This window comes from Zootoca vivipara, chromosome 10 (genome assembly GCF_963506605.1).
Source record: "Zootoca vivipara chromosome 10, rZooViv1.1, whole genome shotgun sequence".
Taxonomy (NCBI): domain Eukaryota; kingdom Metazoa; phylum Chordata; class Lepidosauria; order Squamata; family Lacertidae; genus Zootoca; species Zootoca vivipara.
This window is the reverse complement of record NC_083285.1, coordinates 44428698-44452457: the sequence shown is the minus strand read 5'-3', so window position 1 is coordinate 44452457 and position 23760 is coordinate 44428698. Positions and strand designations below refer to the sequence as shown.

General features: G+C 48.0%; 1 protein-coding gene across 2 annotated transcripts in view; it reads right to left on the bottom strand.

Annotated features, from left to right (window-relative positions):
* CARD10 (caspase recruitment domain family member 10) overlaps positions 1 to 15828 on the bottom strand; it is a 49032-nt gene extending 33204 nt beyond the window's left edge. The window contains exons 1-5 of one of the 2 annotated variants that reach the window (XM_035128071.2): positions 15319 to 15828; positions 14093 to 14242; positions 6486 to 6698; positions 5867 to 6004; positions 2783 to 3108 (exon numbers count right to left, since the gene is read on the bottom strand). In XM_035128071.2, coding sequence (XP_034983962.2) covers positions 2783 to 3108; positions 5867 to 6004; positions 6486 to 6698; positions 14093 to 14099 — 684 coding nt within the window. In that variant the 5' untranslated portion in view covers positions 14100 to 14242; positions 15319 to 15828. The remainder of the gene's footprint in view (positions 1 to 2782; positions 3109 to 5866; positions 6005 to 6485; positions 6699 to 14092; positions 14243 to 15318) is intronic. The other variant, XM_035128072.2, reaches the window with a different exon arrangement.
* Between the last annotated feature and the right edge of the window lie 7932 nt (positions 15829 to 23760).

The following is a 23760-nucleotide window of genomic DNA, read 5'->3' as shown; positions in this document are numbered from 1 at the left end:
GGACGGCTCTTTTCAGTCGCAGCTTGAATTAAAGAGGCTGCAAAGGAAGCGTCTTCTTGAAAGCTACAGGTTCAAAGTTGGAACACTTGACATCATATCATGTCAGCTGATTGACAGGTGAGTAGCCCTGCCCAGCTGCCAAAGTGGCCCTCGGAAGCTGAAGGAATTCTGGGTCCAGCCTGCCAATCTGATCCAGTTCCCTAGCCATCTTATATTTGATAAAACCAACCTTACCCAACTGGGGAGTTTTAAGGGAATTACTGATATAATAATAATATTATAATAATAATAATTTATTATTTATACCCCCGCCCATTTGGCTGGGTTTCCCCAGTCACTCTGGGCGGCTCCCAACAGAATATTAAAAACAGTACAGCATCAAACATTAAAAACTTCCCTAAACACTCCTTACTTTATTAATCGATATAATTTTTGCATTTTTGCAATGCATGTATTACTTGTAATGTATGTATTGTAAGGTTTTTAAATGTAAACTGTGATGTACAATTTGTTACTGAAATAAACATTTTTTTAAAAAAAAAAAGAATATTGAAAACACGATAAAAGATCGAGATGAGAGTGAGAAACAAAGCCGAATGGTGGGAATTCAAAAGCTCGGCAGAGCAAAAAGACTGAGAATGGTGAATTTAATATGAAATGTCATTGGTTTTGTTTATTTGGAAAATTTAATAACAATTCTTTGGGGGGGGGACTTCCCTAACTGCTTTCAGATGTCTTCTAAACGTCAGATAGTTGTTTATTTCTTTGACCTCTGATGGGAGGGCATTCCACAGGGTGGGTGCCACTACCGAGAAGGCCCTCTGCCTGGTTCCCAATAATAATAATAATTTATTATTTTACATGAAGCATTTTGAATACTGTGAGCCACTATAAAAAATGTTAAATATCGTAATTTTAATTGCTGTTGGCATCTTATCATGAACCTTTAGGGACAGAGTGGGAAATGAAAGTAATCTACAAGAAGAATGACTTGTTATAAGCATGTTCCATTGCAAATAAGTGCAGGCAGACATACACAAACATACCCTAGAAGCAGCCCTTCATTTTCTGGTACTTGCATCCTACATGAAAAGATGCTCTGCTATAAACACAAAGGAAGCCCCTTTTCAGTTCACTAAAGAGAAGATTAAGAAGTGCCTTAGACATGGTCTGCGTATTAATGCCTTCCTGGAGCAAATGTGAAAGTAACTACAGGGCTCAGGTCTAACCAACGAAGGCGAGGACTACCGCCATCAATCATTTTTACGGCGTCATCAATATGCATAGGGCTTTACAGAGCAAAATAGCAGGCAGTTGCTTACTCCACAGTGGCTGTGCCATACAGGGGGACAAGTGGGAGAGATAATAAAAGGAAGGGGAGGACAAGAGGGGAGGGATACAACGCAAGAGAAACCACAAGACAGCAAGCAAACAGGGTGTATTCAGATGCCTAGGTTAACTGAAGCTTTGAGGATTTGGGGGGGGGAGCTTTGAGAGGAGCTCAAGGAGAATACAAAACTCCCAAGGAGGGACTTGGAAGGTGAGAAAAAGCTGACTGGGAATATTTGGAACATCATGAAATGTTATACCTGGCAAGACACATGCTTTGCATGCAGAAGGAAGCAGGTTCAATCCCAGGTATCTCCGGTTCAAAGGATCAGGTGAGGTGATAGACCAGGCATAGGTAAACTCGGCCCTCCAGATGTTTTGGGACTACAACTCCCATGATCCCTAGCTAAAAGGACCAGTGGTCAGGGATGATGGGAATTGCAGTCCCAAAACATTTGGAGGGCCGAGTTTGCCTATGCCTGTGATGGACCCTTGGCCTGGAGAGCTGCTGCCAGCCAGATAAGACACAATGGGTTGGATCCAACTCAGTTATACTCTAGGTCAGGCATCCCCAAACTGCGGCCCTCCAGATGTTTTGGCCTACAACTCCCATGATCCCTAGCTAACAGGACCAGTGGTCAGGGATGATGGGAATTGTAGCCCAAAACATCTGGAGGGCCTAAGTTTGGGGATGCCTGCTCTAGGTTAACCCATAGAAATCAGTGAGCTAGTCCTGTTTAGCAACATCAATGGGTCTACTCTGAGTAGGGCAAGCATGGGCTACATCCCCAAAATGTGCAAGACTGACAAATAATCTGACTGGGTATAAGACAGCTCCCTTCCCCAGTAAACATCAGCTTAAGAATTATTGTGTTATGAGACTTACAGGAGAACAAAGCTACTTCTCCATAATTCAGAACCTTTTATTTGTACCTGGGGCTTTTCCTAAAGCGTATGCACGCTCTGGCCTTCATGCAAAAACAGCGGCCTTGATATTCTCTTATGACACCAGTCCTCCAAAACCGACTGCACAGCGAAAGCTCATACACCCATAACACATTTGGAAAATATAAGGTGTTCCCTTTCCTGGTATAGACACTCCTATGTTCCTGAGAATCCACTGGTGGTGGCATTCATCCCAAACCACTGGATTCCTTTGCCTAATTTCCTCGAGCACTACTTTGGGGAAACTTTTTTAAACCTTCAAAGCAACTCGCTGGCAGACACCATTCCCCTATTTCCCTATAAAGGAGTGGCTGGCAAGCCAGGGCCAACGAACCCAAAGCACCAACATCCAGGCAGGCAGTGCATCATTAACACAGTGACTCCTGGCACGCAGAAGCGGCCTTGGTTTATCTTGGGTGCGCACTCCCGTTTTCATTGCCCTGCTAACACCTGCATGCATTCACCAATACTCCCCGCCTCTCTCTTCCCCCCCTGCTGCTCTCCATACCCCCAGCTGCAGGTCCCGGCTTCGGATGACAGCAGAGTTCTTCTCCTCGCACAGGTGGGTGTAGCGCATGGCCAGCATGTAGTTGTCGTCCTTCAGCTTCAGCAGCTCCATGCTGTGGGAGTCCCACTCCTCCTGGAACCTCTGGCAACGTTCCTGCACCTTCTGCAGCTTCTGGAGCTGCTGCTTCAGCTGGGCGCCCTCCTCCTCCAAGGCCCGGTTCTTCGCCTGGAGCCCGTGCTCCTTTTCCAGCTGCCCTTTCCGCTGAGCCCTCACCTTCTTCACCTCCATCATCAGGAACTGAGTCAGGCCTTCATGGCCCTCCTCATCTGGAAAGCAAGAGGAGGCTCAGAAAACTGGGCACATGGGGGTTGCAGCGGGGGTGTACCCAGGATCAAAACTGGGGGGGGCAAGCTAGTGGAGAAGGCGCACAGGGACACGCCCTCACCTTTGCAGCCTGCTCGGCATTCCCAGCTCCTCCCCTGGGTGCGCGGGGGAAAGAAACAAAAGCGGACGGCGGCGCAGCCTCGCTTGCCGTCACAGCCCGTCCTCCTCACTCGCTCTCAGGTGGCTTAAGAAGGGCGGGAGGTTGGCTGGCTGGCTGGCTGGCGCACCTGGCCAAGCAGGTCCTTTTCAGTGCCAGAATGGCTCCCCAGAGACAGGGCGAAGGCGGCCTTTTAGCAGCTGAGGGGAAAGCCCCCGTGAGGCAGCGCGCGGCCTCTCCGACTCTTGAGTTCCCTCATTCCCCCTCGCCTTGTGGGCTTCCCAGCCGCCTCACGCCAGAGGAGGTTTTGTTTTGGAGGGTGGAGGGGGGTAGAAGGGGAGGGAAAAGAGGGGAGCTAATTTTGTTTCGTTTCATCACTTTATAACCATTTAATATATATTTTTGCTTCTAGGGGGGGTGCTGGCCCCCCCCGCCCCTCACTGGGTACGCCCATGGGTTGCAGCCAACCAAGGTTCCACTCACAGTAGACCAGCTAAAATTAATGTGCCTATGTTAGTTAGTGGGTCTACTCTAGGACTTGCTTTGCAGATAACCCATAGCTCAATAGCAGAGTGCCTGTCTTGTCTGCAAAAAAATTCCCAGAGTCAATGTTCAGCATATGCAGGTAGCACTGGGATAAGCCTCCTGCCCAAAAATCAGTTGGTGTAGATCAGTGTTTCCCAACCTTGGGTCTCCAGCTGTTTTTGGACTACAATTCCCATTATTCCTGACCACTGGTCTTGCTAGCTAGGGAGGATGGGAGTTGTAGTCCAAAAACAGCTGGCGACCCAAGGTTGGGAAACACTGGTGTAGATCAAGAGTGGCCAACCTGATGGCCTCCAGAGGTTGTGAACTACAACTCCCATCAGCCCCAGCCAGCATGTCCAAAGGTTATGGGAGTTGTAGCTAACAGCTGGGAGTTGTAGTTCACATTTGACTGGTAGTCATGTTGGCTACCAATCATGTTGACTAGGGGTTCTCAAATTGTGGTCCGTAAGCTTCATACAAGTGGTCCATGGTATGTATGTGAAGAACAGGGGGAGCAGCAGATGTGAACAGCGGACACAGTGCATTAAATATCCATACGGATTTTTATTTTATGTTGTATTTATGGAATTCACATTGTAATACAATGCGACGTATGAAATAAAAGCAGCAATAACAATGCAATTAAAAATCATGCCACATCCGTCACAGCACATCACAACTGCTGCAACAGGCAGGGAAATCATTAAGCAGCATTTGCAAGCAGACCACGGGGTAGAGGGAAGTTTAGGAATAATAATTAATAATAATAATTTATTATTTATACCCCAGGACCCAGGTGGCGCTGTGGTTAAACCACTGAGCCTAGGGCTTGCTGATCAGAAGGTCGGCGGTTCGAATCCCTGTGACGGGGTGAGCTCCCGTTGCTTGGTCCCAGCTCCTGCCAACCTAGCAGTTCGAAAGCACGTCAAAATGCAAGTAGATAAATAGGAACCGCTATAGCGGGAAGGTAAACGGCGTTTCCATGTGCTGCTCTGGTTTGCCAGAAGCGGCTTTGTCATGCTGGCCACATGACCTGGAAGCTATACGCCGGCTCCCTCGGCCAATAATGCGAGATGAGCGCGCAACCCCAGAGTCGGCCACGACTGGACCTAATGGTCAGGGGTCCCTTTACCTTTACCTTTATTTATACCCCACCCATCTGGCTGGGTTTCCCCAGCCACACTGGGCAGCTCCCAACAGAATATTAAAAGCACCATAAAACATTAGAAATTAAAAACTTCCCTAAACAGGGCTGCCTTCAGATGTCTTCTAAATGTCAGATAGTTGTTTATTTCCTTGACATTTGATGGGAGGACATTCCACAGGGCAAGTGCCACTACCGAGAAGGCCCTCTGCCTGGTTCCCTGTAACCTCACTTCTCGCAGTGAGGGAACCGCCAGAAGGCCCTCGGCACTGGACCTCAGTGTCCGGGCTGAACAATGGGGCTGGAGACGCTCCATCAGGTATACTGGACCGAGGCCATTTAGGGCTTTAAAGGTCAGCACCAACACTTTGAATTGTGCTCGGAAATGTACTGGGAGCCAATGTAGGTCTTTCAGTATCAGGCCAAATGGAGCAACGGTCCAGCTCAGTGTACAGCAGCTTGCTATGTTTCGAACCAAGGGCAGTCAAATCACACATTAACAGGACGAGCATGTTCACCACCCATTGACTGGCATTTGCAGCAGTAGACAATGCCACATGTGGAGATGTTTCTTTATAAACATACACTGGGATGTATGTTTATCTGAAGCATCCCACTGTGTGTACACAAACACACATCTCTGCTTCACACTTTGCAGCAGTCACAGAGTAAGAGTTGGGGTGCTGCTCCTGCACTGCCTTCCCAGATGTGGCACCACTGCTGCTTGTCAAGAATGGGATGGGGCAGGGAGAGGTGGCGGAGAAGGCAGCGGAAGCACCAGCTTGACCACCACATCCCCATTCACCCATTAGAGCACCCCTGCATGTGGTTCCCAGGCACTGACCCGACCCTGACCTGCTTAACTTTTAAGCAAGCTGTCGACCTCCTGGGCCAAGGGGCCTATAAGGAGGAGACTTCCACAACTTCTTACCCAGGATCATCGAGCAACGCTGAACTGGCTGCTTCCCCGTCAGCTGGGTGAAATGCTCAGGGTAATAGAACTCCAGGGATTCTAGGAATGCTTCGTAGCCTCTTCTCCCTCGGTTTCGCAAGATATCCATGAGGAGTCCTGCAGAGGAAGACAATAAAGGATAACAGCAGAACAAATGTGTGCCACACGATCCGCTGCGAGCCGAACCAAAAACCAAGCAGCTTCAAGTATCCGAAGATACTGCTCCAACCTTCTCCCGCTGTCCCAAAACCAGCACGGCCAGGCAGAATCCGGAAGGCTTTGAGCCCAATTTCATTTCAGTCTCCGTCTCCCTGTGTGAGTCTTAAGCCCCACCATTTGTAAAATGGGAATAACAAGAGCATAAATCATAGTGATAGTTGTATGGGCAAGGCAGAGAGAAAGAGAGAGAGAAGCTCTTTTCATATTAAAATGCAATTTGACGCCGTGATAAGTAAAAGCAATAAGCCAGGACCATAGAGACGTGTGTCTGGGATCGATTCCTGGGTTAGGGCTTTGGGCCAGGACTGCTTTATACAAAGCATCCCCACCCCCCACCCCCAGCGCTGTACCTTCCAAGCGAGTTCTTAACTTCTCTCACCTGTCCGGTTGCTCTTGCATGGAAACTGATGGGGACTTAGCACCATCTCCTCATCCTGCTCATCAATCACACGGCACTGGCGGAGGTATGGAGTCAGCTTGGCCGGGTTCAGAGAGCGGGTCAGCTTGTGCCGGACACTCTCAATCTTTTCCCACAATGCATCTTCTTCCTCTTCTGCCTCCGAGAGGCTTTGGTTTACTACCTCCTTAGGCCCTGGGGGTACACAGTGAGGGTCATTGAATTTGAACTCGTTTCCCCTCTATGAGCTTTCAGCCAGTCTACCGTACTCACAATCAGGATGGCTATTTCCCACCCTTTCAGAGCACGCTCCTGGGTGAAAGGGAGAATGCCAGCTCCTGGGTGAAAGGGAGAATGCCAGCTTCATATATATATATGAAAATGCCAGCTTCATATATATATATATATATATATATATATATATATATATATATATATATATATATATAATAGGGGACCCAGGTGGCGCTGTGGTTAAACCACTAAGCCTAGGGCTTGCTGATCAGAAGGTCGGCGGTTCGAATCCCTGTGATGGGGTGAGCTCCCGTTGCTTGGTCCCTGCTCCTGCCAACCTAGCAGTTCAAAAGCACGTCAAAGTGCAAGTAGATAAATAGGTACTGCTCCGGTGGGAAGGTAAACGGCGTTTCCATGTGCTGCTCTGGTTTGCCAGAAGCGGCTTTGTCATGCTGGCCACATGACCTGGAAGCTGTACGCCGGCTCCCTCGGCCAATAATGCGAGATGAGCGCGCAACCCCAGAGTCGGTCACGACTGGACCTAATGGTCAGGGGTCCCTTTACCTTATATAATAATAATATTTATTCATTTTACAAGGAAAAACAAACATAAAAACAAACAAACACAAATATTACTTACAAATTCGTATTTTTTCTTAAACAGTGGTATGTGACTCCCCCCAATCCCCTCCGTCTGAATTTCATATCAAATCATCTTTGTCAGTTCCAAAATTCAATACCTCATCAAAATCTACCTATATATATATATATATAAAAAGATTCTTTAAACTTAACCGATTCTCTATATTTACACCGACAGCCTCTAACACTTTCACTAAAGGTTATTAAATATTACAATATTTTCCAAGATATAACTTAAATTTCTTCCAATCTTCCTCCACCTCCTCTTCTTCCCGGCCGCGGAGTCTCCCAGTCAGTTCGGCAAATTCCATAAAGTCCATCATCTTCATTTGCCAGTCATCTGTCGTTGGTATGTCTTGACTCTTCCCATTCTTCGCAAGTAGTAGCCTCGCAGCAGTTGTGGCATACAGAAAGAATGTAATGTCCTCTTGGGGGATTTCCTCCCCTACTATTCCCAGTAAAAAGGCTTCTGGTTTCTTCGGAGAATGCCAGCCTTAGGACAACCTCGAAGCACATGTCTGTTTGTTGTTCTCCTTTCATTTACAGGGAGCACAGTGATGTGCTCTTATGTATACGATACAGAAAGAGTATGGGCTACACGAATGAAGGGATAATGAAGGAATTCACGAAGTTGGCATTGGACATGACATCAGTTCTTGATGTGCTTCCAGGCAGCAAATTTATCAAGCATTCATTGTGACTTGCTAGCACAGAGGTTTCCAGAGCATTCACCCATCCTTACTGGGGGGGGGGTCTCCTTACTGGGGGGGGGGGGAGTCTGACCTTTTGGGGAAGCAGGTTTGTTGTAGGAGACCTCTCGGCCAACCGCAACCACACAACCTGAACTTGCTGGTATGTGGACTGAACCTCACCTGAAAATAGTGACAGCCTGCAAGCACCGTTTGACTGCAAAACCAAACCCAAAGGAAAAAACAACAAAGCTGTTGCTGCTGCTGCTGCTGCTGTAGTGACCAGTTGCTCCTGCAGACAAACCAGTTTATTCAGCATTCATCCCAATTTGCTTGCTCTTTATTGAGCATGAGGTCTGATTTGTTTGTGGGGTGGTTATACCACAGTGAGTATCCATCCTGACTTCCTTGGAATTATTTAACTCACACTTCTTAAGTGTTTTTTCTCATCAGTTTCCTAATTGCAAAACATCTGGGGTTTTTATTTGTTTTTAAGTAGATTTGTTGCACCACTTTAATTACAAAAACCTAAATTTCCAGCATCTGACTGATTTCCTCCTACACGCTATTGATGGCCTGGAAGTCGCCCAGAAGCAACAGATATAATCTCTGTGCCAAAAGGCCTTTACAACCTCTCCTCTTTCCCATCTTTCAAGTCCCTTCTCAAAGCCCACAAAGAAGGCTGACTCCTTTTGTTTTTAACCTTCTCCAACCTGGTGCCTGAGGGCTAAAACTCCCATTGTGTATATGTGTCCAAAACATCTGGTCGATCAGGTTGGGGGAAAGGGCTGGGTTAACCCTTTTGTTCTCATTCCCACCTAAGAACTAAATAGAAAGAACTGCATTTGCTCCTATTCATCTTCGTTACTTTTGCCCCACGGTGGCCATCTGCCCTAATTTCCAAAAGACAATCCTATGGGAAAACAATGAATTCTAAGGGACAGCAGGACCTTGAAATTGCCCATCAGCAACAGGGAGCACCTGAGTGGCAGACCCAGCAGGCACACAGGACACCTGGCCACAATCTTCCTCACTATGGTGAGATGCATAGCTCAGTCAGTAGAGCACGAGACTCTTAATCCCAGGGTCATGGGTTTGAGTCCCATGTTAGGCAAAAGATCCCTGCATTGCAGGGGGCTGGACTAGATAACTCCTGTGGTTCCTTCCAACTCAACATGACTCCATGAAATTATAGTAAAGGTAAAGGGACTCCTGACCATTAGGTCCAGTCGTGGACAACTCTGGGGTTGCGGCGCTCATCTCACTTTACTGGCCGAGGGAGCCAGCATACAGCTTCCGGGTCATGTGGCCAACATGACAAAGCCGCTTCTGGCAAACCAGAGCAGCACACGGAAATGCCGTTTACCTTCCCCCGAAGCGGTACCTATTTATCTACTTGCACTTTGATGTGCTTTCGAACTGCTAGGTTGGCAGGAGCAGGGACCAAGCAACAGGAGCTCACCCCGTCGTGGGGATTCGAACCACCAACCTTCTGATCGGCAAGCCCTAGGCTCAGTGGTTAACCCACAGCGCCACAATTATTACTAAATTTGTATCTATATAGATAGATTATGTAATAGTGTTGTTGCAGCTACTCTCGAGTAAGGACGCCCAAGTCCGTACTTGTCTTTAAAGGTTTTATTGTGCATAGTATTTACAGTGCAGAGATAGCAGAAAACAAGAATCCGGGAGTGGACGTTTCCTGTTGTGTGTCCAGCCTCCTCCCGACCTTATATTTAGTGGCGTGCTTTAATTCGGGCGCCGGAAGGGGCTGCCTGTCCCCCTCCACCTCTTGGTCAAGGCGGCGCAAAGGCTCTCCAACATCACTGAGACTTGCCACCTCCATACCGCTAACTTCCTCATTCCCCCCACCTGACCCACTGCTGCTGCTCTCACTGGGCGAAGAGCTGGTCAACAGGATGGGGGGAGGTTCCCTGTAGGAAGGTCTCCTGACACATTAGCATATCCTTGTTTATCATCTTTGTGTGCTGATGCATTTCATACTTTTTCCTTTCTTGCCATGCATTAACATTTAATTCAGGCATAGGCAAACTCGCCCCTCCAGATGTTTTGAGACTACAATTCCCATCATCCCTGACCACTGGTCCTGTTAGCTAGGGATGATGGGAGTTATAGCCCCAAAACATCTGGAGGGCCGAGTTTGCCTATGCCTGATTTAATTACTAAAAGGACACCCTGTTCTTCCTCCTCTGCACACTTATACAAATTTTTTCAAAGCAGGTGTCTCAATTTTAGTCTATAAACCACCATGTGTATTAATAATGCTACATAACAGATGAAAACATGCTGAGAACATAAGGAGAGCCCTGCTGGATCAGGGCCAATGGCCCACCTGGTCCAGTTTTCTGCTCTCATAGAGGCAACACTCTGATGCTTATGGGATGTCAGACCTGACTGCATGAACACTCTCCTCCCCAGGTGTGATTCCAAGCAGCTGGCATTCACAAAAGTGGACCTTGTGCAGAAGAAGCAGGAGCCCCTGGCAGCTGCCCACCTTAAGGCAAACTAGACTGTTTCCATCAATTGGCAAGCCGAACCAGCAGGAAATTGAGAGCATTTAAAGGCCCCCCGAAAGGAACCAAGCTGGTAAATCTCATCGCTCGACGAGTAATAGACATCCCCAACTGTTTGGTAATACGGACACACACAAAACACCTTCCCACAAAGCAGGAAATGTTGCCTCCCCTCCCTCCCACCAAACTAAAGCTCAAAATGGCAATCTTTACATGGGCAAAGTCACCATCCCCCAGGGAACAAAACTGCCATCACGCCATCAAACAGGAGCAAATCCCCAACCTCACGGCCTCCAAAGCAGCCCACTATCAACATTGCTCATAACAGTAGGCCTGAACCTGACCTGCAGCTCCCTGGAGCTTCATTTCCCCTGCCTTTCCTAAGAAATTGAAGAGGCAGGCAGAAGATTAGAACAAATACGTAATGCAGAGCCCCAGGTTTAAATGTTTGCTTTCCCACGGAAACCTCTTTCAGCAAACACCAGTGTTATCTGCAGGAACAAGAAACCAAGCCTTTTATAGTGCCATTAGTCCAATCCTGAGGAATGCTCTGCCCATAGAGACCCAGCAGGAGCCTTCTGTTTCAATCTTTGAACACCTCCTGAAAACTTTCCGATGCCGCCAGGCTTATGCAGATGATCAGGAAAGCACCTTCCCATAACTGGAAAGTGATTGTTTGTCTCCAATTACAATTTTTAATGTGGTTCTTTATTATATATAGATACTGTTGTAAAGGTCTTTGGTATTTTTATGCTAGGAACTGTGGTACCTCGATTTAAGAACAGCCCTGTTTACAAACGATTTGGTTTATGAACGCTGCAAAACTGAAAGTAATGTCCCGATTTGCAAACTTTACCTCAGTCTAAGAACGGAATCCGAACAGTGGAGGGGCACTGGCGGCGGGATACCTCATTAGGGAAAGCGTGCCTCGATTTAAGAACCGTTTCGGTTTAAGAACGGACTTCCGGAACGGATTAAGTTCATAAACCGAAGTACCACTGTATATAAATAAATAAAATGGACACATGGTACCCAGTAGGTTCCAAGTATGAACAGGGCTGAAATCCTTAAGTAACTTAAAAGGGAACTTTTACACAACTTATTGTTTGACTCAGAAGTCCTAGCTGACCTGTCTGCAAACTTAATATTGGTTTTATAGCACTTAGCACTTTTAATTGTCACAGTTTCTTCCAATGATCAAGGGATTGAGCTACTGAGAATTTTGTTAAGAAATATCTTAGCTGCTGCCAACACTGGTACTCTGCAATTCCTAGGAGCGTCTCCGCCCCTAGAGTTCAGCTCAGACACTGAGATCCAGCTCCAAGGGCCTTCTGGCATCATTTCTCTTGTTGCAAGAAGTGAAGTTACGGGGAACCAGGCGGAGGGCCTTCTCGGTAGTGGCACCCACCCTGTGGATCACTCTCCCATCAGAAGTCAAAGACACCTGAAGGCGGGAATGTATTGGGAAGTTTTCAATGTTTGATATCTCACTGTGTTTTTATATTATGTTGGAAGCCATCCAGAGTGGCAGGGGCAACCCAGTCAGATGGGTGGAGTACAAGTAATTTTTTTCTATTTTTATTATGGGCAACCAAAATGGTCAAAGGCCTGGAAACGATGCCTTATGAGGAACGGCTCAGGGAGCTGGTATGTTTAGCCTGGAGAAGAGAAGGTTAAGGGGTGATATGATAGCCATGTGTAAATATATAAAAGGATGTCATATAGAGGAGGGAGAAAGGTTGTTTTCTGCTGCTCCAGAGAAGCGGACACGGAGCAATGGATTCAAACTACAAGAAAGAAGATTCCACCTGAACATTAGGAAGAACTTCCTGACAGTAAGAACTGTTCGGCAGTGGTATTTGCTACCAAGGAGTGTGGTGGAGTCTCCTTTTTGGAGGTCTTTAAGCAGAGGCTTGACAGCCATCTGTCAGGAATGCTTTGATGGTGTTTCCTGCTTGGCAGGGGGTTGGACTGGATGGCCCTTGTGGTCTCTTCCAACTCTATGATTCTATGGTTCCCAGGAAAGAGGAAATGACTATGAAAGGAATTTAAATTCAGCAATACGGCTAGGTCTGCAATCTTCTTACAATGAGGGCCAGTCTATGATAGATTTTGTTTCCTGAGGTGAAGCACAAGACGGCATCCCCTCTCACATCCCATGATCAGAGCCAATTGGACAGGCATCTGAATCCTACTTCAATACTGATAGCCGGACGGCGTCTTCTGTAGCACCAGAGGGCAGCAGGATAGCTTAGGGGTGGCAAGCAAACCATGTGAAACATACAGCTCTGTCCACAGGAGAAGCAGACTGGGTGGCTTCCACTGCTGACTGGGGACACACCCCTAGGTTTCGCTGACTAAGGCAGCAGAAAAGCCAGAGCTCAGGGAGGATGGGCTATATAGTTCTGTAATACAGCATCTGCTTTGCATGCAGAAAGCCTCAGGTTCAATCTCTGGTGTCTCCAGTTTGTGCTGGGAATGTTCACTGTCTGAAATCCCAGACAGCAGCATGTAGTCAGTGTGTAAACAACACTGAGCCAGGTGGCTCAGCTCAGTATAAAGGCAATTTCCTATGCTCCTCTCTCTGCCTAATGGTAGGGCTGGCCCTGCATACAATATTACTGAATATCTAGACAAAACAGGGATAACGGATTTGGGGGGGGGGCGTGAACAGCGACTGGTGGGGAGAATTCTAGGCCGCATTCACACAAACACAAGATCGGAGCATTGAGTATTTCACCACGAACAATTCAAGGTATTGTCCGCATTGCAATCTTTTAAGCGCCAGATGAGGCACTGTGGTAAACAGGATGGTGGACCTGAAAGGTTCTTGGCCTGATTCAGTAGGGTCTTGTTATGGAACAATGTTCTGAGTAAGACAACTTTATATGTTCGTTCATTCATTAAGATCAGCATTCACTCCTTTGTTCTAACATCTCAATAAGCCCATTGGTGGTTGATAAAGATAGGATAGAGAGATGGAACTGCCTGATCCTAGACACACATTCTGTGGTATTAATAGCTACACAATAGGCTGGCAGCTACTGAGCACCAAAGCTTCCCTTTGAAGCTAAAGAAAGCTGACAAACTACAGTTTGCCTGTGACAGTAAAAGGGGGGAATCCCATCCCTCCTTGAACTAAATGCGAATAAGTGTAGCTCTGTTTCTCCAGTCCTGGCTGATGTGATTAAGCAGGGCAGGGCCATTCCAAGGATCCGGCATGAGTCATCAATCTCAGACACACAAATGACCTGCTGAGTCATCAGTTGCAGGTCTTGCCTCTTCCCCAGGGGCAGGTATTTCCTACAGCGGCTTCTCTGCCATAAATCCCAAGTGACTTATGAGGTTAATATATACTTAAGAGAGGAAGGGAGACGAGGGATGTCTCTCTGAGCCACACATAGACACTTCCATATAGAACAACTTCAATCTCAAAATAAGCCAATCAGCTCTGCAGCCCGTTGCACCTGCACTGACCCTACTGGCTTACCCATCATGCTGAAGAATCAATCACAAGTAGCACCAGCCCAGGATAAAAACTTCCAACTTTGGTGGCTGCTTGTGTTTTCCCGCTTTTAGTTATGATATGCATCCGTGGGCCATCTCACTTTCCGGGAAGGGTGGATTATCCTAAATACAGCTGGCAACAGAACAACAAAAGCCTGTGTTATTTTCTACAGCAAGGTCATTCCCTTCTGTTTCATTAACTAATTCTTAATGACATGAAGAATGCTTCTTTTCATCTCCGCACATGCTCTCTTTTTCTCTTGCTCCGCCCTCGCGCATCTCTCTCCCTGGGACTCCTGTGTGTCCAAAGTACACACAGTAAAAATGCTGCCGCCCCACCACAAATCTCTGGGTCGATCGAAGGGAGGGAAAAACTGTTTTGAAAAGTGGCCCAGTGATTTTAACTTTTCACCACCTCCTTAAATAATGCCACTGCTCAAATATTTGGTATGGCCAGATGCAGCTCAACGTGGAGGGATCCAAGATGGCAAAAGCAGTTTACAGGATTCAAGAGATCTTAATTTAAGCCAGGGGTCTATAGACTTGCTGAACAATTTAGGGCTCTGCACACACATCCCCCCCCCTCTTATTTTGCATCCGGTGCACTCCCATGGCTGGTTTTGAAAAGCAGTGTACACACAACATTAGCCACAATCCATATCTATGCTGTCTGTATCCTGTCATTTCTTATGACATACGGCATTTTGATGCCTTTCAGTCCAAACTGGCTTTGATCCAAACTGAGAAAAAAGAACAACCTAGCTAGCTGCATTTTAAGCTGGCAATGTGTGTGCAGCCACGGTGGGAGAATTTAAAATGAGCATACATCTGACCGTGTGCAGAAATGCTCCTCCTTCACAAAAATCAATTACAGGTGGCTTCCCACGCATATACTACTAGCACGGATATTGAGGAAGGTGGAGAGTTCACGCTCTCAGGGCAAGGGGAGTGCCGTTCCAAGCAATCTTGGGCCTCACTGCAGAAATTAAATACCACTCACACCACTGTAGATCTACAACTACCCACACAATTACTTAAATAACACTATCTCTTTGCAGGGGTGTTAGCAAAAATAAATGCAAAAGCCATTTCTCTGTTCCCAGGGGTTTACAATCTAGAAACAGGCGGGGGGGGGGCAACGGGGGAAAACAAGAGGCAGGGTTGAAAAAGAAGGAAGGAAACGCAAATATTTCCGATTTACATACTTACATGTAGGATACTTTGCGGTAGGACTTGGGAACATCAGCCACACACACTCACAATAAGGGTCTCAGGAAACATCCCTGGGTATCACACACAAAGTGTACCTGCAGGCCCGGCCCCGCACAGTCCTTCACCGGCTTCCTCTGTGCACAATGAGGACTATCGCCTTGAGCCTCTGAGCTGAATCGGCTCATCGATTCCATAAGGAATCGGGCATCCCAAGGAGCAAACTCCCGAGCCGGAAGGAGCAGCCGGGGGAGTTGATCCACTTTCCCCGCTCCGTTTGTCTTTTGGTGGCGCGCGCCCGCCCTTTTCCTCCCTCCTCGCCTTCTTCCGTCTTAGCCTCTCGCCCATGCATACTCTCGCCTACTCATCCCTTGCACACACACGCACACCTGGCGAGAGCAGTCACCAGTCACCAGCCTGGTCCCGGGCCGAAAGGGGGCCGGGCTATAGGCAGGCAAGGGCAGATTTGCACACTGGCGTTTGAATGGAGGAATTCGCCCTCTGAGCCAAAACAAGTCCCAGCAGCCCCTCCGCCGGCTCAGGAATGCGCGCCGTGCGGATGCCATTCCCTGGGGAGAGACAGGCGCTCGCCGGGGGGGGGGGCGGGGAGGACGGCGGCGAAAGGGAGCGAGGGACCCCAAAGCCAAGAGAGTCCGGAGGGATCGGCCCACGAGATCCCTTGGGGAACACTGGGAGGGCACGTGTGTGCTTCCTCCCTGCTCGGCCGGTGGCGCGGTGGGGCATTTAGCCATCAGGTAACAAACAATGCCTAAATGTTTCACATCTTGTACAGCATTATCCTGAACAACCCTGTGAGGTCCGTGTTGTTGTTAGTCCTTTCTGTGGATATACATATTGGGGGGGGGCGGGTCTGTTTGAAAAGGGACAGGGTAAAACGCGGATCCAGATGATTTTAAACGGATCCTCATGAATTCATATGATTTTTTCATTCAAAAAAAAAACACCATGATACTGTAGAGTATGTCTTAGTCTGAAGGCAGCACCAAAAAAATCACGCATCCACTGTTTCGTGCGGCCACAATGACACAAAAACATGGTTAAAAACCATGGATCCTCATGATTTCTGCATTGGACCACCGCAAACTCACAGTCAAATCACATATCATGCCCAGGGGCACAGCCTGCACCACAAAAACCAAGGTTCCACAGCTTCCTGGCGATACCATGGCCCAAAAACGTGGTTTTGAAGCACGGATCCTCACGGATCTTCACCTTTTTGCATGGGGCCCCCCAAATTCACCCCCAAATCACATATCATGCCCAAGGGTATAGCCTGCACCACAAAAATCAAGGATCCACAGCTTCCTGGCGACACCGTGGCCCAAAAACGTGGTTTTGAAGCACGGATCCTCACGGATCTTGACCTTTTTGCATGGGGCCCCCCAAATTCACCCCCAAATCACATATCATGCCCAGGGGTACAGCCTGCACCACAAAAATCAAGGATCCACAGCTTCCTGGCGACACCGTGGCCCCAAAACGTGGTTTTGAAGTACGGATCCTCACGGATCTTGACCTTTTTGCATGCCCCCCCCCAAATTCACCCCCAAATCACATATCATGCCCAAGGGTATAGCCTGCACCACAAAAATCAAGGATCCACAGCTTCCTGGCGACACCGTGGCCCAAAAACTTGGTTTTGAAGCACGGATCCTCACGAATCTTCACCTTTTTGCATGGGGCCCCCCAAACTCACCCTCAAATCACATATCATGCCCAGGGGTACAGCCTGCACCACAAAAATCAAGGATCCACAGCTTCCTGGTGACACCGTGGCCCAAAATCGTGGTTTTGAAGCACGGATCCTCACGGATCTTCACCTTTTTGCATGGAGCCGCCACTAACTCACATATCATGCCCAGGGCACAGCCTGCAACACAAAAATCAAGGATCCACAGCTTCCTGGTGATACCAGGGCGCAAAAACATGAACGGCAGAAGATGAAAATATTGACAGATCAAGAATGGATGTTGGTGATCTGACACTAAGTAAAAGCGAAACTAAAGAAGTGCCATGGACAGATCACTACCTGGTGCAACTGGACCAATTCGGACTTGGGGGTTATGTTTCTGCGGTTTTTAGAAACAGAGGCTGGGCATTTGTGACGGAGCGTACTGGGCGAGTATTTTTGGTACGTCTGCAACGCAGCTAAGAATTTGTTCGTAGGCAGATAGATTTCTCTGCTATCTTTCTTTCTCACATAGCTGTGTTATCGATAATTAGCCAATTACGGGCTATTAATCTCAACAGCCGATTCCCTGGTGGCCCGCTGGAATGTTGGTTTCACTCGTCCAAGCAGCCTGTCCACATCCTCGGAGGTAACAGAATGGAATTGATCCCACGCAACTGGACTAGACAGGACTCTAGCACTCTCCCGCCCCGGCCCTGCTCCCACGGTGGAGTTTACCTCTTCCCGAATCTGGTGTCTTAAAATGTGAGAAACACGGTACTTGATCTGTCAATATTTTCATCTTGTGCCGTTCGCGTTTTTTAACCCTGGTGTCGCCAGAAAGCTGTGGATCCTTGATTTTTGTGGTGAAGGCTGTGCGCCTGGCTATGGTGTGTGATTTGAGGGTGAGTTCGGGGAGGCCCCATGCAAAAAGGTGAAGATCCGTGAGGATCCGTGAGGATCCGTGCTTCAAAACCACGTTTTGGGCCACGGTGTTGCCAGGAAGCTGTGGATCCTTGATTGTGGTAGTGCAGGCTGTACCCCTGGGCATGATATGTGATTTGAGGGTGAGTTTGGGGGGCCCCATGCAAAATGGTGAAGATCCGTGAGGATCCGTGAGGATCCGTACTCCGCGTCACTGGTGCCCGCCGCCCCACCACCACTACTCCCTGGGGCACAGGCGGTGGCGTGGCAACCGCCTCCTGCTCCTCGGGCCGCTGGACAGCAGCGAGACCGGCAGTGGGCTGTTGTTGTCAGGCAGCAGAGGAAGAGGAGGAGGCGCCCCAGAGCCTTGCAAGCGAGCATGGAGTTCCGGCGGTCTGGCCAGCCGCACCGCGGCCACCACATCAGCGGCGTCTTCTGTGGGCGGCAGCTCCCGGGGCTACATGGTGATCTGCAAGTTGGGCCCCGAGTTCTAAATTCAGGGAAAGGGAGGGGGCGTCGGAGGGATCTTTGCGTCACAGCACCGGATGTGCTTAAGACAGCCTTGGTTCTATTAATGACAAGCTGGTGTGGAAAAAGTCAAGAACAGGAGCCCAAAGTTGCTGAAATGAAGTGGCCTTGCATCCTTTCTCATCCTTCCTCTGTTACAAGCTGATGTCTCGGCTGTTGCCTGGGTTACAAGAAAGTCATGTGTGATCAAGAGGTCAGGTGTAGTCCCAGGTGTTTGTGGGTATCACACCTGCCCAGGATCCAGAGTTGCTTTGCGATATTGCAAAGGGATCCTCTGGGTCCTGAGTAGCTCAACCCAGTATGTGCATGGCTGCTGTGAAAAAAAGGCAAATTCCATGTTGGGGATCGTTAGGAAACACGAAATCAAATAAATAAAACTACCAATACCACAATGCCCTTTTATGCCATTCTTGGATGCAACCACACTTTGAATACTTTGTACACTTCCAGTCGTCCCATCTCAAAAAGAATATTGAAAAGTCACAGAAAAGGGCGACCTGAATGATCGAGGGGCTGGAGCAATTCAACTGCAAGGAAAGGTTACAGTGTTTGGGACTCTTTATCTCAGAAAAAAAGGCAAGTGAAAGAGGACAGTAAAAGACCTGTACAAAATTATGCATGGTTGGGAGAAAGTAGATCTCATAATAGTAACACCTGGAGTCATCCAATTAAGCAGAATAAGTCTCGGGAGATTCAGGACAGATGAAAGGAACTACCAGTACTTGTTTGTGCAAAAGGTTGATAGAACTATAGAATTCTCTACCACAAGATGCTTTGGATTCCTTTAAAAGAGGATTGGGCAAATTCGTAGAGAGTAAGAATGACTTCTATGGTCATACATTATTTCTAGTATCAGAGGCAGTATGCTCTTGAATATCAGTTGTAGGAGAAGACTACGGTGCTCAATTCCTACTTTGGGGCTTCCCATTATCTAATGGCTCACTACTGGTAAAACGGCAGCAGTTTAGAATATACCTTGACTGATCATGCAAGACATTTATCAGGTCCTTATTGCTATGGATTTGTGGGTGCCCTGACTCCTCCTAGATTCCTGGGTGCTGGGGTTTATTCAGTGTGTTGAGAATTAAGGTGAGCTGTGTCCTTTTGCAGGAGGTTTTCGGAAAGAGCAAGAAGAAAGGTGGGGCAGAACGCCATGCGAACTGGCAGAGAGAGGCTGCACCCAGAGACCGGGGACCATACCTGGCTTCTGCTCTGGACACAAGCTTTGCTGAAGCTACGAGAGAAGCAACAAGAGACACTCTTGAAGTGTAAAGTTCTGCATTCCCTCCATCAAGGCTCTGGTGCGGGTGGGCGTGTAAAGAAAACCATATACTGTATCTTAAAGACACTACAGTCTGCACTGTGCCTCATTCCAAAGGAAACATGAACCCTGGTTAAGTGCCAAGACCCCTGGAATTTTGCACCGCTTGGCAAAGACTGACATGGCCTGGAGCGTCTTTTCCCAGGAGATGTGGTGCAGAACTTTCCCTGTCTCTTCCATTTCTGCCTGCTGATTGCTGAAGAAGACAAGTAATTGCTCCAGAACACCATTTTGGATTATTGGGTGTACTTTTGTAGAGCCACCAACTTGGAACCTTGGAAAGAAAGAAGCCATGGGCATGGGGCGAAGGAGATCTGCCTTTCTTCAAGCACTAGTGCCAAGTGAATGAAGGTTACCTGAAAGGTCACCTGCCCCTGTATAGACCTGAAAGATCACTTGTCTTAGATCAGGCACCCCCAAACTTTGGCCCTCCAGATGTTTTGGACTACAATTCCCATCATCCCTGACCACTGGTCCTATTAGCTAGGGATCATGGGAGTTGTAGGCCAAAACATCTGGAGGGCCGCAGTTTGGGGATGCCTGCATGGGCGTACCCAGCGCTGGGCAGGGGGGCAGCTATCCCCCCTAGAAACAGGGCCGGCGCAGCTGTGGGCGAAAGCGACGCTGCCGGAGGGGCTGGTGGGCGGAGGCGGAGCACAGCCCGGCGGAGCGCGAGTTCGGCGTTCCCGACCGTCGCGCCGCTCCCTCCCTCCAGCTCCCCGTCGCGCCCTCCAGCAAGGCCAAGTGGGGCGGGGAACCAGAGAGCACGACGGGAAGCTGGAGGGCGTGGTGGGCGGGAACGCCGAACTCGCGCTCCGCTGGGCTGTGCTCCGCCTCTGCCTCTGCCCACCAGCCCTGCCGGCAGTGCCGCTCTTGCCCACGGCTGTGCGCTCCGCAGGGGTCCTAGCCATAGTGCACCGGGGGCAGCCCGCCGGGCCAGAGCGAGCGCCCTGGCTGCGTGCTGTCAGCGGAGCCCCGGCGCCTCCGACTGCAAAAAGCTTCGCGCCACCTAGGTGAGACCAGAGTCAGTTTTACCTGGGCTCCATAGCCCCGCCCACATTCCCACTTTGTGGCCCCTCTCCTCCCATGCCTTGCCGCCCCTAGTTTTGATCCTGGGTACGCCCCTGGGTGCCTGTCTTAGATCATTTGGGGAACTTCTACCACACCCTACTGCCGAGCTTTCCAAACTTTTCACATTGGTGACACGCTTTTTAGACATGCATCACTTCACGACATAGTAATGCAGTTTTACTGTCAAACCGCAGGTTAAACTAACCCATTATAGGAGATATGGACACATATTGCACAACACACTGCAGCCGACACACTAACATGTCGCAACACACAGTTTGGGAAGCTCTGCACTAAAGAATACCATAGGCGCTGACCTGAAAACAGGCATTTTCTGCTATTGCGCCTGCACTATGGAACACCCTTCCCTCTGCCGTACGTGAAACTGCACCCATCAGTTGCTTCAGATATCATGTAAAGACATATATTTTTGAGCAGACTTTCCCTGACACGTAGGACTGGACTGTGGTGGTGCTGTTTTTCTGTATTTCATGTATATGGGTTTCTGTATGCTTTTATGCAGCTGTTTTGTGTAGCATTTTTGTTTTAATGATACTGATTGTTGTTTTCATGTGGCGCTATGCTTAAAGATAAATATTAGGTAAAGGTAAAGGGACCCCTGACCATTAGGTCCAGTCGTGACCGACTCTGGGGTTGCGCGCTCATCTCGCATTATTGGCCAAGGGAGCCGGCGTACACCTTCCAGGTCATGTGGCCAGCATGACAAAGCCACTTCTGGCAAACCAGAGCAGCACATGGAAACGCCGTTTACCTTCCCGCTGTAGCGGTTCCTATTTATCTACTTGCAGTTTGATGTGCTTTCGAACTGCTAGGTTGGCAGGAGCTGGGACCGAGCAACGGGAGCTCACCCCGTCACAGGGATTTGAACCGCCGACCTTCTGATCAGCAAGCCCTGGGCTCAGTGGTTTAGCCCACAGCGCCACCTGGGTCCCTAAAGATAAATATTAAGCAGCTTATAAACACTTTTCGATAAATAAATGAATAAGCAAATGTTATGTGTTTCTGAAACCATACATTTTCTGAAGAGCTAATATTGGCTGACAGTAATGGCTGTAAATATTTCCCCCTTTTTTCCTTTCTTATGAAAGACAAATAAAGAGTCCTAAAGGCCTTTTGAATCTCCGGTTATTAACAAAAGATGCAAACTTCAGAAAGGAAGCAGAATTACCAGCCTGGCATAGGTACCTGGGTGGAGGAACGAACCTAAAATGTCTGGCATTGAACACTCACACAAATGCAAGATACTCTGCTGCCTAAGGAAAAATAAAATACAACTGATGGTGCCCCTCGTGATAAAATAATTATGATAATAAACTAATGATGTATTAATGATATATTTTTGACCTTTCATAATGTCCCCAAATAAATCTACCACCTGAAGCATGTGTGTTGAAATTCATTTTGGCTGGGGGTGGGGGGATGACTCAAGAAGGCAATACAAAGTGCTTGCTATTTGTTATTTGTTTTTTATTTTAGGAATTGTGTTGAGGCAAGCATCCAAGGTAACCTGAAAGGGATTTAAAAAGCAATAAAATCAATTTAAAATATGAAACTGGCAACTACACCCAGAAACATTAACTATTTAAAACATTTAAACACACACACACACACACAAAGCCCAGCAGCAGTATAAAGTATTGAAAACAGGAAAGTAGGAAACTGGCACCTAAAGGAAACAGGGAAGGCCTGATGAGCCCGCCGGAGGAAAGAAGTCGCAGAAAACCAGGAAGACAGAGATGGAGAAAATGAGGAAGAGCAGCAAAAATAAGAAGCAAGTCCCATGTTGAGGATTGGGGTTAAAGGTGGGGCCTGGGTGCAGAATAATCCTGCTTTAGATGTAGAGATTCTGGATTTTTAAAAGCAAAAAATATTAATAATAGATGTAGATATTCTTGTCTGATCTGCAGTGGCATAGAGGAGAGAAGTTATTTCCTCTCCACATTCGGGTTGCTAACCAATCAAGGAGTGCTCCAAACACAAAATAGGCAGAGGACGTTTTTGTGGGGAGGCCTAGACAGGAGACCTTCAATGTGGCCCCATTCCCTCAGTGAGCCTACCCTCCTTACTGCCATTGTTGCTGGCAACTCTTGTGCTTCACCATGGCTTGCTGGACAGGGCCTGCAAACAAGCAAGTAGGATTCCACCTTCCGCCCAACAAGACAACAGTTGCATTTTCTTGTAAGTAAAGAAGTGTTTATCACTGCAGACTAGTGATACAAGCTTGGCTTGAGGAAAAGAGCAGAAAATAGCCAAGGCAAAGGGGTAGCCACAATAAGCCCAGATCAGATTGAAGGCCAAGGTGCAGTAACAGGGTTTCAAGACTACAAAGGAACTGTGAAATTGTCCCAACAAGTTTGCCTGCCTCCCCACCAAGCTTTTAAGCGGAGGTGAAAAGCGCCCAGCTACTTGTGAGAATCCCTGTCCCAGTGGAAATTCCTGGCCTTATGGCAGGAATTATTAATATTTATCAGTCACCTTCCCCACATGCCTCAAGTTGATGTACAAAACACAATAAACCAGCTAGAAAACAGTCAAGAGTAACACAGAAATTAATGGGAGCAATACTTAAAAACAATACAGAGTAGATACTGGAGATGGCAGGTTGGAAGGTAAATTTCACTAAATCTGAAGTATTCAACATACCTCCACTGATACAAACTCACCTACAGTGGTATCTCTGATTACGAACTTAATTTGTTCTGGAGGTCCGTTCTTAACCTGAAACTGTTCTTAACCTGAGGTACCACTTTAGCTAATGGGGCCTCCCACTGCCACCGTGTGATTTCTGTTCCCATCCTGAGGTAAAGTTCTTAACCTACTTCCGGGTTAGTGGAGTCTGTAACCTGAAGTGTTTGTAACCCGAGGTGTTTGTAACCCAAGGTACCAC